At 42.6% G+C, this 17615-nt stretch overlaps 1 protein-coding gene across 10 annotated transcripts in view; it reads right to left on the bottom strand.

Annotated features, from left to right (window-relative positions):
• The window catches only part of PRKAG2 (protein kinase AMP-activated non-catalytic subunit gamma 2), a 2090293-nt gene that overhangs the window by 410059 nt on the left and 1662619 nt on the right, over positions 1–17615 (bottom strand). For 8 of the 10 annotated variants that reach the window (XM_069647770.1, XM_069647769.1, XM_069647768.1 and 5 more), the window contains one exon: positions 11580–11631. In XM_069647770.1, the coding sequence (XP_069503871.1) occupies positions 11580–11631 (52 nt within the window). Of the gene's footprint in view, positions 1–11579; positions 11632–14600; positions 14738–17615 lie in introns of those variants that run through there. The other 2 variants (XM_069647774.1, XM_069647775.1) reach the window with 2 other exon arrangements.

The following is a 17615-nucleotide window of genomic DNA, read 5'->3' as shown; positions in this document are numbered from 1 at the left end:
TGGAACCAACAGCGATGACCGTCCCCTGGCACCTAAGAAGACGATACAGGGGGTAAAGGAGTGAGAATACCCTCAGGTTTCTCACACAGAACTGGTTTTGCCCTCAAACAAATGTGGCCTTGTGATCATGAAGATTTTCAAAAGTGTTCACTCATCAATGTGATGCATCTTCCCCAACAAAATGAAATCTAGTTGATACTGAGATTGAGATACAATAATCTACATTTTACTGTTAAGCATGGAGACGATGCAGAATTTTTTATAATAGCAATATTATAATTATTTAACAACTTACATTTTTAGGAATGGAGTTTCAGATCTGTCTTTTAAAAAAATAAAATGAAAACATACTGGTCTTTGCCAGGCAGGATATAGTTGGCTTAATAAAAGTATCATGATTACTTCTGTTTTACAGGTATTTGAAAAAGAAAGCAAATCTTGCCTCCTACTCCAACACAGGACTTTGGCATTCAAGAGTTGAGGAAATGAGTACTGCTTCACTATCTCCATTAGCCCCTTTGAAATTGCAGTGAACAGAGAAAATAAGGTGGAGGGAGCCCTGTGGGCAAGAGAGGAATACAGGGTAACTTAAATAGCTAGTTTTACTACACAAGTGTCAAAATTAGCAAATCTACAGAATTGCATAGCAAATTGCTATGTGGCACTGCTTATTTTATGCCTTGTTACAGTTATGCTTGCATAGTATGGTTATGTAAATAGGCTAGACCAGAATATCAACACTAGTTAGTATTATGCACCTTCATTAAGAGACACAAAACAAATGTCAGGTAATTGCTTTGGCTTGAATATTATGAATTCCTGAGTAGGTGGGAATTGTCTGTGCGCGCTGCTAAAATTCTTCTGAACGTCACACAGATGGAAGCTGGGCAAGCGCACGTGCGCAAAGCTTAAATGAAAAATTGCTGCAAACTGCCCGCATACAAACGATCTTGTTAGTTTGAAAGACAGCGGTTCCAAAAGAGGTGCAACACTATAAAGTTCACAGTGCAATGTCAACTAACACTGAAGACAAGTTACAACCAAAGCAAATGTTAAAAATGACCTGTCATTTTTAACCGCTAGCATGGCAATAAATAACATTTTTTTTTAAATAATCAACACAGTGAAGAGTAGTCAACTGGGAGACAATACAGTAAAGAGCCAGGTAGCAATGCATCCTTACGTTATCCGTTCGCATACTCCCCCAAAGCACATATAACAATGACATACATTGAACATCTCAAAAGACAACACTCATAGACCCAAGACTGTTGAACTCTGGAACATGAATCATTAATAATAAAGAAGGCTGATCTTTGCATGGGATTAGTTTAGACATCTGCCATCTCTCTCCATCAGTTGGGGAGCGGGGGACACTTACTCTTTGGAGTACAAAGATATTCGTTTCTACAGATTTATGCGATGACTGGAAAAAAAGCCTCAATTTATAAGAATGGCCAGAACAAAATAATGCCCAAAGACATCCCAACCGTCATATTGTAATATTCTAATCCACTTGTTAGGTCTGAAAACGTACTGGAAGTAAGCAAAGATCATGTGAGACGGCTGCAATTCTGAGGGCCCATCTCCCACTCTGAAGGTAAGTGCCTGAGGACACAAGCTCTCAGACAGACATTTAAAAAAAGACACCATCTAAAAACAATTTCCCTTACTTTACAGCACCTGCAAACTGTTAATGCGACATTATGTACCTGTTCCCCAGGCATCCTTGGGGGGCCCGGCCGTTACCCCCCCCCCCCGGTGATGCCCGCTGAACGGGTACATAAGGCCATTAGCACCCATCCCTGGGACAGGCTAATTTACAATATTTTTGCCCAGTGACCCGTTTACGGAACAAAAATACTGTTCCAAGATGGCCGCCATGGAAAGAGAAGGTGGGGCTTTGTACAGCCATCACAGCCAAAGAGTTACATTGGGGGTTGGGCGGCTAAAAAAATAAAGAAAAATTAAAAAAAATTTAAAAAAGTAAACGGGGTGAGGTGGCTGGCAAGAGCCAGCTGTCAGGCAGTATGGAATGTGGGTTTTCGCCGGCGGTTCAAGCCCACGTTCCAAGCTAACTGATTGGCTGGCTCCCCCCACCAGGGTGCTAATGGGTATTGGAAAACACTGGAATAATGTAACTATCAAGTACTTGTAAGGGTAACAAACTGTACCCCCAAAGGGGCCTTGAAATCATTTTCAAAGTGGCCTCACATTACACATTTTCAGCAAGCCCAACCCTTTTTCTAAGAGAAAATGTGGAAATAAAACAGGTAACCAGACAAAAGAGGCCTACCGGGGAAGCTCCAGAGTTCCAAATAGACCAGTCCACCGCTGGCAATAAGTGAACTCTGAGTGCATTATTGTGCTTTATCAGACAAATTGCATCAATGGTTTAGAAAACTCTTATAATGCCACTTGTATGTAGATTATTCTGCATATCAATTAGCATATACACACTTACAATCACCTCTAAATTGGAATAGCAGTTTGAACATATAAAAGGATGCAACTTCTGTGCTGAGAATGCCAAGACCTCAATGTAGTTTAGGTAATTTTCTTCTCCAAATATTTAATTCAGGTCACACATTAGGAGTGTGAATGCCCTTTATATTCAAATATTACAGCACAATACCCTTGGTTAGAGCGGTTTTGGCAATTGAGGTTCGACCCATTTACTAGTAAAAACCAAGAGGGGCATTCGCCCAAAGAAGGAACTGTCTCCAATTTCCTAGTAAAATCTACATGCGACACAGACCGAATTCATTCACCAATCTCACTCGAAAAACCCCAAAGCCATGATTGAGGAATTTATGCGAATGCCTCATTCACAAGAAAAAACGACAGCAGCTGGGCTTAACTATGAAGAGCAAACATCCATTGGTACACTGAATACTTCTACAATCTATTTCTAACCTGCTCAACGGTCCACGATATAGCTCTGCACTTAAAGACAGTTGCAGTGCATATGTTACTACAACTAGAACCACCCTTCCTAATAGATCTCAGATGATCCAAAAAAACTGTTCTTCACTTCCATCTTCACCATCCCCAGTGGGGAATAACAGATTTCTCACCTGGTTTTAAGGCACGTGTTTGCCTCCTGCAAAACTGGGGCCCACTGAGATAATACATAAACTCAACACCCAATTTTATGTGCATGTCCTAGAGTGATCAGCAGCTGAGTAGCACTTAGCAAAGAATTTGTACACATGGGATTGGTCAGCTCCACAGTAGCCTCTAACCCTTAGTAATTAACTAATTATGATTGATAAAGAAGCTTGAATCAGTATGGGTTCTCATTCATGACTTTATTCCATTCTGTGGCACACGTATTATATTTCATGGTTAAATGCCCATATGCCAACACGTGTTTCGACCTTCCTTTAGGTCTTTATCAAGGCTGGGCTAGAAAAACGTAATCTTTGTTAATGGTTTTTCAGTCTGGGCTAGATTATGTAGTATTGGTCCATACTGTGAAGCATAAGATTGGTCTCTCAGTATAGATAAATCCCAGTTTGGATTGAAATGATAAGATAATCAAATATGGAGCGGATATCGGGTATACTCGTGGTGTCGTGCTTTCAGGGTTCCTGGATTAGAGGTACCCAGCCGGTTTGGCGCCCTGCACGCTTTCATGCATTGCCTCTGCTACTACACTTAAAACCACTGGACCCGACCCTTCACCATAGATGTTAGATGATGAAAACAAAAATATTCTTCCTGTCCATCTCCACTGTCCCCAGTTGGGAAGAACAGATTTGTCACCTGGTTTTAAGACACAAGTTTGCCTCCTGCTAAACTGGGGCCCGCTAAGATTAGGACAACTGTACAACTAGGGTCAACCACTTAATTTTGAAGGTTGTACGACAAAGAGATTACCACCTCTTGATCTTCGGTCACAGCCTTTACTCTGAGGCGATTCCTTATAGTGTAATGACCAACGAGCAAGACCTGAACTTTGAAGTGATGAAGATCAGGTCATTCAATCTAAAATAAATAAATCAAATAAATGGACTTTGATACCTTCAACTTTCGCACTGGATCACTCAACTCTGTAGTAAACCCTTTGGGGCTGGAGACGCATTCAAATTTGAAGATGTGATGTTCCTGGATATCCCCACAGACGCTCCATATGTAAATTCTTGCTCTCCAGCACATTCCTATATATGTAACGCGTTTTGAGGAAGACCTAGGTAAACAAAGCCTCTTGGTGAATCGCAGCCTAGTTTACTATATGTAATCAAATTAAAGAAAATGCTTAAAAGCTGCTTTTCCGGTGGTATCTCACTCTCGTTCATCTCGCCATATATTCAGCCGTTCTTCCCTTCTACTGGTGCCGTCTCATGGTGCATAGAATGCTAATCCCTATATGGAGGGGGATGTTGCTTGATCAAACATTACTGGGCCATGGTTCTCTTCATCGGCTACTCTAACTTTGGGACAACACTTCTAGGAGATGTAGATAGTGCAAATATCTACACACTTGGGGTACGTGGTGCTGCTTGAAATAATTTCCTACACGTTGGGGACAGCTACACTACACATCAATGGAAAAATCCTCGTTAAACAGATCTAAATGAATGTGAGTTACACTATGGCTATAGCTACAGGTCTAGTTTCCATCAGAAACCAAATTGCTAAAAATATGTTTTCTTTTAAAAGCCTAGTTCCTTCCCCATCACATTTGGAATCTTACACTTACCTCCTCCTTCACCACAAGCTAAAGATGTTTCAAAATGGTCTCAAAACTGGCTAATGCAATATCCCAGAATGGGATATATTGGAAAGTTGTCCATTAATACCAACCATTGACGAGAAGTACCTGGATTCAAGGAAATCAATGAACTGTGGAATATAAACCCAAAAGCAACTATACATATTTATGCCATTAAATCAAATGTGAAAATACTGTACAGTTTGTTCTAAGATTGCCCTTTTTTGCAAAGCTACAATATGATTAAATGATGGTTCTAGATTTCTTTAAATTATTATCTTGTCTTTATTGCTCCGAATGTAATTTTTTTTGTGTGATTTTAAAAAGTTGCAGCTTGAGTGGAATTGCATGCTGGACGATTCCCACATTTAAAAATTTCCCTTAAACATAACCAAGACCATAGTCCGTTCAAAGACTTGGTTATGGGGACACATTATGGGTAAGTCTCCATTGAACGCTGACGACTGTTCAGGTTACATCTAAAAAGAATGTACTGGCAAAAGAAATTGAAAGAAAGAAAATAAAGAAGAAAAAAAGATACCGAAAATGATAAGTCTAGCAAACAAATGTACTGTACCTCAACTTCTCAAGAAGAAAGTATAGTGAAGGGAGTATAGTTGATGTTTTCACATTCAGTGCAGCAAGTTAAAAAACGAATAAAGGAAAACAAAATTGCTCACTTACCTAATGTAGCCAGACTAAAAAAATGTAAAAAAAGATTGGACTTTAAACACAGACATGCAATAATCCTTTGAAAAAACATTTAAAGCAGCCGTGCAAATCCCCACCAACAGAAACAAAGGATTCACCAACAGATGAGGAGCATTTCGGAAAAGGGAATTGAAGGACATACCCTCATAGAAAACACAAAGCTCTTCAAAACACATAGTAAGGTCTTGAATCGTTTGAAATATGCTTGGGGGTGGTCCACAGCGCACTCATATTTTGCTGCATTCCTGGATACTGTGTGCTGACTGGTTTACTTGTTAAAGCTGCCGACTGACAGACCCATCATGATTTAGATTCAAAATATCATCCCGTTTTTATGGTGCTTCATGCCAGATTTCTCAACCTAAGCAAAGGCATGCATGTCTAAGAACAGACAATCCCAAAAACCAGACAACCTGCAAATCAAATCAGACTCAAAAGGGACTATTCCCCTGTTAAGACCATTACACAAGTTCCCTGCGGAATACAAGCTGGGAGTGTATTAAAGAAACTTAAAGAAGAAATAATTGAGAGAATTGATATGACAATTCCTAAAGGTACGCCAACTTGTTTTTTTTACACAGCTAAATGATGCCCCTCCATGAAAACCTCACCAACTGCAATATATCAGGAATGTTTAACTGTCTTACTGAATACTGGTTCTGTGGGGGGAGGGAGATATGATAGGTTATTTATAACGTCCTTAATACCCAGCGGTTCCTAAGCACGGACTTGGGGATCGAACCTGTGGTGCTCTGTGTCGTCATCCTTCCAAGGCGAGCACGTTGCCCTTGAGCTATCCTCCCGAGACCGAGATGCATCATGGTTTGATAATAAACTAGATATTGTTTTACTGAAATTTTGCTTTCAGATTCCAAAGTCTCTGCCATTAATAACACTGTCCCTGCCAACTCTAACATTCGGTCATAAAATCATACACATTGTTGTGGGCGGCGTGGCTCTTATTGATCAGCATGACCTAGTGGTTGCTAAACAAATAGCCCATTATTTTCCAGGGTCAGAATACTGATCACTTGGTTTCTCTCCTTCTCAGGATTTGAGTATACTTCATATATATTGATCACCTGGGATCATTAGTATTTTACTAATACCCTAACAGGACCAGTAGCACATGTGGTGATAGATCAGATCCTCTTACTAGTCCAATTTCGTGGACCTTGACCTACATGCTTTAATTTCAAAACAGACATCCAGAAGGTCATCTACTTTATCAGATCGTCTGCCAACTCTTGCTCAACTAAATACATTAGACTAGTTTAATGACCAGTGGTCAACCATTATGGTGTCCAATTTTGTGCAACTCTGGTCAATTTGAGCACCAATAGGGGTCTTAAGAAACAAAGCAAATTGGTCCACTCATGGAAACGACTGACTAAATACTCAATAGTCAACCTTGAATGGAGTCTACCTATTATTAAACTGGAACATCTCGACCAAAACAAAGGCCTCCAGCAGCTCAATTGTAAAATGTTCTAAATAGTGGAATGACTGGCTCCAACTCAACATTTAGTCAGTCATACGGCGAATGAAAAGAAGAAAGAAAGGTTCACTCAGGTGTTAATTAAAGCTTCTCATTGAACACAGAATTGAGAAAGAAAAATGCGCTAAGCATTGGGACTCGGACATTAAGATTTTGTCCACAAAGCAACTGTCAACATAAACTGGCTACATGCAAAGCCAAGATCTACTTTTGCTAGAGGATTGAGTCTGCAGTTAACATTTGAAAAGAAAGCTTTTATATAAAGGAACTAGATAATCCTGAAGTTTAACACTAAATGTGGCTACCTCTCAAGGATTAGTGGATATACTGTGTAGCTATTTACTAAACATAACTGAGAATAGAAGGCAAATTTAACATTCCTCAGGACGCGACTTCCCCAACAACATACAATCGCTATACACTCCTACTTTCACCTTGATTTTTCAAATTCTGTTTGGTGACAATTGAGTACACGGAAACAATCTTGCCTTTTAGTGCTCAGTATCACCTCGCAATTTTTTTCCTCCTAAAATAGCTAAAAAGAGCTTTACTTTACTTTGTAAAGATAATCAATGTATTTTCCTTCCCCACTTCAATCAGGGGCAGTACAAGATCAGTGAAAAAAGGCAGTGCAGAGTTCTCTTTTGAAGAAACTCTCATTGGACCCATGGGACCTGGGCAATTTTAGACCCATTCCCAGCTTCCTTTTTTAGAACCACAGACTGAACTAATAGAACTATACCAGCTTCAAGCTGTGGTTGAGCAGTCCCCTTTACTTGGACAAGCGGAGGCTGGATTTACATTCAATTACAGCATGGACGTGGTAGCATACTGTATAACCGATAAGTTGAGAGGGGAGGTGGGCGGTGGTGGTGTTGATGCCCGATACCAATGGAAGTTACTAGGGTAATCCAGACGTGGACCCCTTGCTCACTATTCTTAGAGAGGCACAGCTCCACCCTACTGATGAGGTCCAACCAGACCGAAACACGTGTCTGGGGTTGCTGTTGGTACTCTTGTTTAGAGGAGAATTGCCTAGCATTTCGATGTTGGACTGCCCCAGGGCAGGACAAAGACTGATATGTTTGGGATATTTCTTCTCTGTGAAAGATAGTGAGCTAAAGACTCTGGGTAAGTCTCTCGTAACCAGGACTAATGTGTGGCAGAGGGACTCCCAGGACCCCTCCCCCCCTGTTAATGTGTGCTTTAAATGCACAGGTACTTGCTGGTCCTCAATACCTGCACCTTTTATTTTGGAAGACATAGCACTGTCACTTTTCAGCAAGAAGCTAATACATTTAATGGAGGAGAACCAGCACTGCTCAAGGGTAAGTAGGTACCCTGTGAAAGTGAGTACCTGCACTTCTTATTTCCATTTAAAGCACTGAAATATTGTCACCATCATGGATTCTGAGCTAACATCAAAGCACCAAGTTTCTTCAGTGATGCAATTCTGCTTCTTTTAATTGAAAAGGCTAAAATGCTTCCTTTTTTCCCCCTCGGTTTTCACAAGGGCACCATCACAAATGCTTTAGTCTCGCCCCAATTAGACTTTGGCAATAGCATCTATTTGTACCTTACTGCAAATATACCGATTAAGCTGTAGCGGGTAGAGAATGCAACATCAGAGCTTGGTTAAAAGAAGTTTGACAACCTCAACAGGATAAAGATCTTTGCATTGGCTACTTATTAAAAATCAGGTGACTTAAATCAGTCAATGCATTTAATATATAAATCTGCCCACTGAAAAAGATCTCTATCAGAAGCTTTATCAACATCAGCCTACTAGACCCACTTAGGTCTCAGTCATCATGCGCCTTTGTTATCCTAAATTTTAATAAGGATAAGGTCTTGGCCTCTTGGCTTTGAAACAGTCTTGCATAAACTAAGAAATGACAAAGATCTCTTACTCTTTAGGATAAATTTGAAGATCTTCCCATTCATATCATAGTCAAACTGTAATTCACTTTGTAATGTTTATTCTTGATTAACTTTATATGCATTAATTTTGATCTAGGTCGTTTTCCTTATTCGCCCATTTAGCAGACTATGATAGCGCAAAGATGCCTTTTGGATTGTTCTCACTTTATTGAAGCCCCACACCCTGAACAAAACATTGTAATAGGTGTTATTACTCAATTTAACGATACTGAATCTATCAACCATAGCGTGATAAAGGGCCATGTCAGCCCTGGTGGGATTTGCATGTGCAATTAGGTAAATATCCCACGACATACTAAAGGACCAAACGGGAGACAGTTGCAATATGACCAAAGACAGTAAACATAGCAAACTAAGACAGACAGACTAGAACGAATCATCAAGAGGACCATGACCTTAACCTATTACCTTCCCCAAAAGCCCTAAGGACAAAACAGAGGGAAAGGAAGCACTACACCACGGGCCCCAATGCAATGGGTGAGAAACAGAATGTTTCATCACTACACACTGTCCACCAATACAAAGCAGGAAGCACAACGCCCCACCACACAAAACTACAACTAAACAACAGTCCCAAGGATGTTCACCCCACGGAAACCAAAGAACCAGTCAGGACAGAAGGATACGAATGTCTGAATACACACGCTCACCAAGACGGATCCACTAGGACAACACATCAACACGACCTTGACCCTGAACCATTCAAAGCCTTAACCCACCAGGGTCACACTAGATCACCTGAGAATAGATATCACCCCCCAGTCCCACACCTGAAGATTAGGTTCAGACGCACCCACCAATCCAAACTATACTCTATAGGATACAGTTGGATCAGCGCAACACCACCAAAGCGAGTCGGCCCACGAGGAACCAGCAACATCCCAACCCACAGGTATACAACTCTAACAGAACCATAAATACCTGAATCAGGAAACAGACCCCACTAACCCAACCCTCAATCTTCTGCATACTTAAACCCACACAAAACCACACAACCATCTCTCTCCCAGCAATCTGCACGCACTTTACCTCACCGCATCAACAACACATAAACTTCACCCACAGCACTTGAGGCCTTCGCCCGATCCGATACTAGCACCAAAGCCCAGCAATCGGTGTATACGGAGCTGAAGCTGCCAACAGCACACCACTCCTCCCGCTCTCCTTCTCCCTTCTTCCCGACTAACCCTACCCCCACCCTTCCTGTTTACAGATCCGCCAGAGCGCCTGGGGACCAATTCCGTTGGTGACGGTGCGCTATACAAGTACCGCTAACATAATGTGCAGGCTGGTCCCATGGCTATGGTGAGCGATCCTCATGATCTTTGTAATAATTATGTCATGGACATTGGAAATGCCTAATTAAATCCAACTGTAAGGCTCTTTGAGTCAATACATGACCAAACTGTTTTCCACCTTTAGCATCTAAAAGCTCATTTTGAACATGTGAAGACCACAACCACAATTTGGGTGGGCTACGATCCTACTACATGCTGAGGACTCTTCAATAGTAACTGAAATTAAAAGTTTGGCACTAAGAAGAATTTTCTAAAATTAACGAAAAAGCACTATGAAGCCTCAACAGAAAACTTGCTCCCGTTTATAATAAAAAGTCAATGGGCCATGATAAAGCTGTTCTCCAGGTTGGTGCTACACAATTAAACAATACATTTAACAGGGGACCTGCTTCAATTTCTAAGGTCGGTGCATTGTGAATAAAATAAGCAATCTGCTCTCATGCTCCGTTAAAAGGGATTGCTTAATTTTAGGAGCCGGTTTCAACATTAGACTGAAAATCAAAGTCGGTGGTGTACATGATCCACACGGACTTTGAACACCATAAAGGACATACTTTCTCGCCCACTGAGAGTCACAGGGAAAATCAGAGGGTCCTGCTTGCGCTCCCCAAGGAACTCTGGGCGCAAGAAGGGACCTACGCCCGTCTCAGTAAATAAACTGGGCAAAAATGAGGGTCCTTCTGCTGATCCTTTGCATTCACATGTTTGCGCACAGGATGATTCATCTGCTCAAAATCAATCTAGAAATGCACTAGTAACATTTGGAGACCTCGAGGACTCACGATTTGCGCAGGGAGCGAAGGACGTGCATACATTCCAAATCAAATGCATTGGCGCAATGAAGGACCCGTTCTAACCACTCACTTTAATGTTTATAAACTGTGGGACTTAACCTAACTCCGTGTTTATTAAAGGGGTAACTTGTTCTAACCCTCGATCCCCCACGTCCTGGTACTTCCATTAGGCACAATACAGAACCAGTTTCAATGATTGGATCAGTGTACAGGGTCCGGGGACCATGAGAAACCTGCAGCGTTTACTAACTAAACGCATTTGTCCTGATGAAATACATGGTCCAGCTTCCGCCCATCCCCATGAAATTGACATACGAGGCATGGCACAACTTCAATTAAATGCATTAAAAGCAATAGGAACACCTGCTCAATCTCCTGATTACAACATTGCAGGGAATGTGGACAGAAACGCAAGGGATTACCACAAAATTAAGGGAACCTTCTGCAGGTCCCGCGCATATGCATATAGTCCAGTAGATGTCTGGGGAACAAAGAAGGCATACACCTGAACCATCTACAACATCGAACCCCCACCCTTGGTTTTCCCCCATGCCCTTCCCGACACTCCCACCAATCCTGGAATACAGACTGACAGATAAAAAACCTGCATGCAGCCTTACCTTCATTGTCTAGCTCCAGTTTCTCCAGCATGCCTTCAATGTTGCCTTGAGCCTGGGAAGGAAGAAGGCAGAGAAAGGGAGACCGTCAGCATCCAGGCAGAACTGAGCCAGACACCACTGCAGACACTCCTAGCAGCACACCGACTCCTTCCCATTGACACCACAAGACACAGCAACATCGGCCTCGGGGGTTCGCTTTCTGATTGGCTGGGGTGGTCGAGGGCAACCACCGCCTCCAACCCAGCCGTACAGGTCTATGAAAAAGGACGAAGGGCTGAAGCGGCACTTTATTGTGGCACTGGGAAATGTGCCTGGCATCATGAGACGTATCGATTCAGACAGCAACACTGTACTAACTAGAATATTGTTTATATTCAGCAACCTAAAGCAAACACCGTTGGATCATTTAGGGAGATAACATTCATAAAAAGGCGCTTAATGATACATATTACGTAGTTTCCACCGATGAAACGCAACATTACAATAACGTTCTATACGTGTATTCCCTGTTTTGACAATGACAAGTACGAATGAAATAAACCATTCAAAGATGGTCCATGCTTTTACTGCTCTCCTAGAGCCGATCCCGCTACCCTGGTGTGAGGCAGCAGGGCGGCCATTATGAAAAAGAAAACCGCCAAGCCAGAAGTGCAGAACGTTAACGCGTTTAATCTCTACAGGTGCAAGCAGTGCACGCAGTTTGTTGCAAACAAGTAAATAATTAATTTTTATATTCAGATTTGTTTACACACATAACCATACATTAATTCATTTTTAATTGCATGCCAAATAAATTTAAACTGTCGTTATACTACTTCTGGAAAGACGCTTTTCCAAACTAGATAAAGGGTTGACTCCAATTGACTACGATTGATTTAAAGTCGTTATTCTCTTTATAAACGAACGCAAGGTATTTCTAGTTGCTGATCAGGCTAGTTGTTGGCACGCTTCTTTCTACTTGGGACTGAAAGACTAATAACAATAACGAGTCTTTCCTTTGTTTCCATTGCTAGATGTCAAAACCATGTATGCATATGTTTACATCCCCGCTTCAAAACCATTCGCTAATATTTCCTCCATTTCGTTTGCGATGTGTTTCTACCACCCTCCCTTCTGTATGTTAGCGGCGAGCCCTTGAATATGAGGCTTCACCAATTTTTCTTCTACGATGTCCCTTCTTATTACTAAGAGACGGTCTAACCTGTATAACAGCTATCACTACTTTTAGTAGCTGCATTTTGTGAAGATTACTTTGAAAAGGCACACGCTTGAAGGCTCTTTAAGAATACATGTTATGTTGGCTTTAAGTATACACAGCTCAGGTTTAATTGAGGAATGTGTAGCTACCAGCAGAGTTCTCAAATTTCCCATAGCCATGCGTGAAAAGGCCATCCAGTCGTGTTTTTTTCCTTTTGGATTCTGGGATTTGGAGTTTTTAATCTTTCCCAGTTGAAATTTAGTAAAACTACAAGTCCAAAAATTCCAAGCAAAAACAGGACTGGTTGACCTTCTCAGAATCGCTATGGGGAACTGGACAGCTTGGTATCAGCAAACCTACTTTCCCAGTCCCTGGGTAAGGAATTGTGAGAGAAACAATCTCGTTTACTAAAATCTTAAGACATTGGATGTAACTAATGTCAAAGACATGTAAAAATAATTTTAAAAAAACTACAAAACATAATTACAAAAAAATCAGTCTTATTCAACGGATTGCAGGTGAAATAAGAGTTGTGCTAATCAATACATTGCATAACCAGAAAAATTACAACTTCCATGTGTCAATCTTGGGAAATAGACGCACGTGGGGGTTAAAGAATAGCTTCCCTGTAGTGAAACGCCAGGTTTCAGGGACAGGTAGCAACATAGCAAATCCATAAACTACAAGTACAACTATGCCACGAAAAGAAGAACTGGTAAGGAAGACACCTAGAGCTCCAACATGGTCTCAGTCTGTGGTACTCTTCACATACCACAACGTTAGCAAATTCACAGTTCGAATTTAGATGGAAGCAGAAGCGATTTCTCCATTGAAATGCACTGAGAAGCAAGAACAGTTACCCTCAATTTCTCCCCATTTAGAAAGCGTCACACTCTTTGGAATTGAATTCAGCTAGTTTTCAGGTTGTGCTCCCTACACACTTAGCCGTTAAGGCCACAGAGAGATTTTGCCCAGGATCACACAATTTTGTGAAATGGGGAATCCAGCTTTTCAAGTCAGATATTATACTCCCATAAGAGACGACCACTTGACCACGACAAAAAAAAAAAAGGACATGAACACCAGGAGACCGGATTTAGGTAGGAAAAAAAACGATTTAATTGGAAGGATTCTTCGGGATACTATATATTTTTTTAAAACAGGACAGAACTGCTTTTGGTTTGCACTGATCAACAACCCTCTTTATTTCAACGTGCGTGTGTTTTTGTAAGAGGGGCATTCAGCTTTTTAAAAAGGGGGTTGGAACTTTATCCCAAACTCCTTAATTTACACAGTTTCTCGAAACAGTTTTCAGAAAGTTCAGTGTATTTCTGTTAAAGTTTCTAAACTTAACTTTTAGACTGATTAATGTAATAATTGTACGTCTTTGTCAGCACTGAAAATCCTTTTGTGGCATTGACGTGACAATACAATTATAGACAAACCGATAATTACTGGCCACCCAACCTAAAGTTAAGGAACGTATATACACGTGTCCTTCCAAATCACTTCATTGAATAAAACGGGGAGGGGTACGACGAACGAGATGCAAGTGTAGATGTCTTCCTTTTATAAAGAGTTTAATGCTGAGGGTTATAGTATGGTTTTAAGCACTCCTATATTTTTTGTTTAAAAAGGCACAGGCAGATCAAGCGAGTTTGTCAGGCTCGCACGAACTGGACGAGTAGTGAATTGAACACTAGTCTCTTTGTACATGAAATGTCTTCACTGCTATTTGGAACCTCTCCCTGCAAATGACTCCTTAAACATTCCGTTTGAAAAAATAACTTTTAAATATAGGTCTTTCCGACAGCCGCACACACCTTTCTTTGAGGTGTAGTTGGCGCGGAGTATCTTCCAAGGGCTCCTGCCGCTCTATAGTAATAGAGCGGGTTGCATCTCTTCCCCTGATTCGGTTCCATGCCACAGACCACACCTCCTCACTTCCAATAACAGAATAGAGTTTGACAGGAAGGATAGCCTATTTATACTTGTTCTCACTGCAGCAATATAGGTGGAACCATAGGGTGGCGCCAGTGAGCTCACGAAGGCGTCATCCGCGCAACACAGTCGTTTTAGGAAATGCATTCGAATTGTTTGAGTTTTGAAACGTTTTATTGACATTTTAACAGAAATAATAGTAGATATTATAAAACCAGTGGCAAGTCCCCCACAGAGGGAGAAGATACATAAAGGATAAACGCTGAAATAAGGAAGGGCCTGTTACAGAAGTGAAGGACTAGGCCGCTGGTATACAAGAGGAACAACATATAATACAAAAAAAGACAAAATGCAGTGAGAATTAGAAGAGAGTACCGTTTTACAATAATCATAAAATATGGGCGGGGCTCTGTCACATAGTATCGGTAAAGTGAAACAAGTTATCTGATACAACAGAGGAAGAAACATTTACTTAATTACAAACATGGGCGTAGGACATGGGGGGGGGACATGGGGGACAAATCCCCCCACAATTGTAAGTGGGGGGGATGTAATGTCATTTATCCCCCAGAATATGTTTGGTGTGTCATACAGGGATCTATTTTTGAAGTGTAAGCAGCCCTCTCCCCCCCCCCCCCCGACCTCACCTCCAAAGCATGGGGTCAATACCCAGGGAAGGGGGCAAACAAAACATTTTTTTTAAATGTAATTTTGGGTGCGGGTGGGGCCACTAGCCACCAGGAATTTTTGCAAGTGGGTGGCCCTCTCCCCCACCCTAAGTGGATGGGGCACCTTATGTAGCCCTCCCTGGGGGCAGATTTCTGCCCCTAGGATGGGGTCCATGAGATGCCCCCATCCAGTTGGGGTGGGGGGGAGAGGCCACTGTAAATATTGGCAGAACCCCCCCCAAGATTGGGGCAGTACGTTTTGACCCCCCCTGGGGGCAGATGGCCACAGACATGTGCCCATTTGCCCCTAGAGAAGGGGAAAAACTAAAAAAAAAAAACATTATTATAACTTGTTTTGGGTGCGGGGCCCGGTGGGGCCCACTAGAACACTCGGATTCTTTTGTGTTTTAAAGGGGGCCACCAAGGATTTTTGCAAGGGGGTGGCCCTCTCCCCCACCCTAAGTGGATGGGGCCCCTTATGTAGCCCTCCCCGGGGGCAGATTTCTGCCCCTAGGAAGTGGTACATGAGATGCCCCCATCCATTTGGGGTGGGGGAGAGAGGCCACTGCAAATATTGGCAGAGCCAACCCCCAAGCCTGGGGCAGTACGTTTTGCCCCCCCCTGGGGGCAGATGGACACCCACATGTGCCCATCTGCCCCTAGGCAAGGGGTTAAAAAAATATATTATATCTTGTTTTGGGTGGGGGTGGGGGAACCGGGGGGACCCACTAGACCACCAGGATTTATTGTGTTTGAAAGGGGGGTGGCTCTCTCCCCACACCCTGAGTGGATGGGGGCACCTTATGTAGGCCTCCCTGGAGGCAGATTTCTGCCCCTAGGAAGGGGTACATGAGATGCCCCCATCCATTTGGGGTGGGGGGGCCACTGCAAATATTGGCAGATCCGGCTGCCAAGCCTGGGGAAGTACGTTCTCCCCCCCGGGGCAGATGGCCACACACATGTGCCCATCTGCCCCTAGGAAAGGGGCAAAACAAAAATAAAAGAAATTATAACTTGTTTTGGGTGGGTGTGGGGGGCCACTGAACCACCATGGATGTTATTAGTGGAAATGGGGTTGCCCACTCCCCCCACCCCAAATGGATGGGGCATCTCATGTAGCCCTCCCTGGGGGCAGATTGCTAGATTGGGGTTATCAGTGGGTTAGCCTTTTACCTTTGCGCCCAGGTAGGTGCACCCACACATATGAGGTACCGTTTTCGTCGGCACACCGGTGGCAATGCGGGAAGGTAATACATTTGTTGTTGGCGGCGTGTTTCAGAGGGTGGGTAGAGTGAAATGTCTCTGAAATTTGGTGGAAAAAAACAAAATTTTCAGATATTTCACTCTGGACACCCACCGAAACACGCCACCAACAAAACATGTCCTACCACGCTGCGTTCCCACAGGTGTCCCAACGAAAACGGTACCTCACATGTGTAGGTGCACCTACCTGGGCGCAAAGGGAAAAGACTAACCCACTGGTAACCCCAAGCCTTTCGGCAGAGCAGATTTTCCTCATGTGGACAACATACAGATTTGGGCCTATGGTGTCGAAGCCACCAAGGAAAACAGGGAACCTCATGCATTTCCGAAAAGAGGACACCCGTGGGAATCCACAGCGGTCTGACTTGCGCGAATCGCCCCAGAATTTATTACCCACAACCCCCGGCAAAGTCCGAAACGTTACGACAGCCTACATTTGGGGAAAAAAGGGGCCAAATTGGGCCGAGATATTTCATGTAACAAAAAAGTTACAAGGGATTGAATGGCGACATACCGAAATCACCCAAAAAGGCCTTGTCAGAAATACCCATGGCAGTTAAGGGATTAAGACGGTAAAGCCCCAGAAGAGATATCATTTGTAAGGTAGCTCAGTGAGTTAATGCTCCAAATACAGATTGTACACAGGAATATGTAACACCTGTGTTCAGCACCTGCCTTAATCTTCCGGTGGGATAATATGCAGAGTGAATGCATTCAGCTTCCGATGCAACACAGCATTTTCCAGGTCAATTGGTTCAGAAAATGTGGTGGAAAACACTATTACTGTCGCTTTTTCTAATTGCTCGGATTTTCGTGCATTTTCTGGGTGGAGTTCGGGAGCAGAGTGGACACACAAGGACCCCCTGTATTTCCCGCTCCACCAGACAAATGCAGCCTTACTGCCAGCATGGATTCTCATGCTGGAAATAAGGAAAGGGATTCCTCTGGTATCTGCTTGGAAATGAA

Source organism: Ambystoma mexicanum, chromosome 2q (assembly GCF_040938575.1).
Source record: "Ambystoma mexicanum isolate Mex_15411 chromosome 2q, UKY_AmexF1_1, whole genome shotgun sequence".
In the NCBI taxonomy this organism is placed as follows: Eukaryota; Metazoa; Chordata; class Amphibia; order Caudata; family Ambystomatidae; genus Ambystoma; species Ambystoma mexicanum.
The sequence above is the reverse complement of the archived record's forward strand: the minus strand, read 5'-3'. Positions and strand labels throughout refer to the sequence as shown.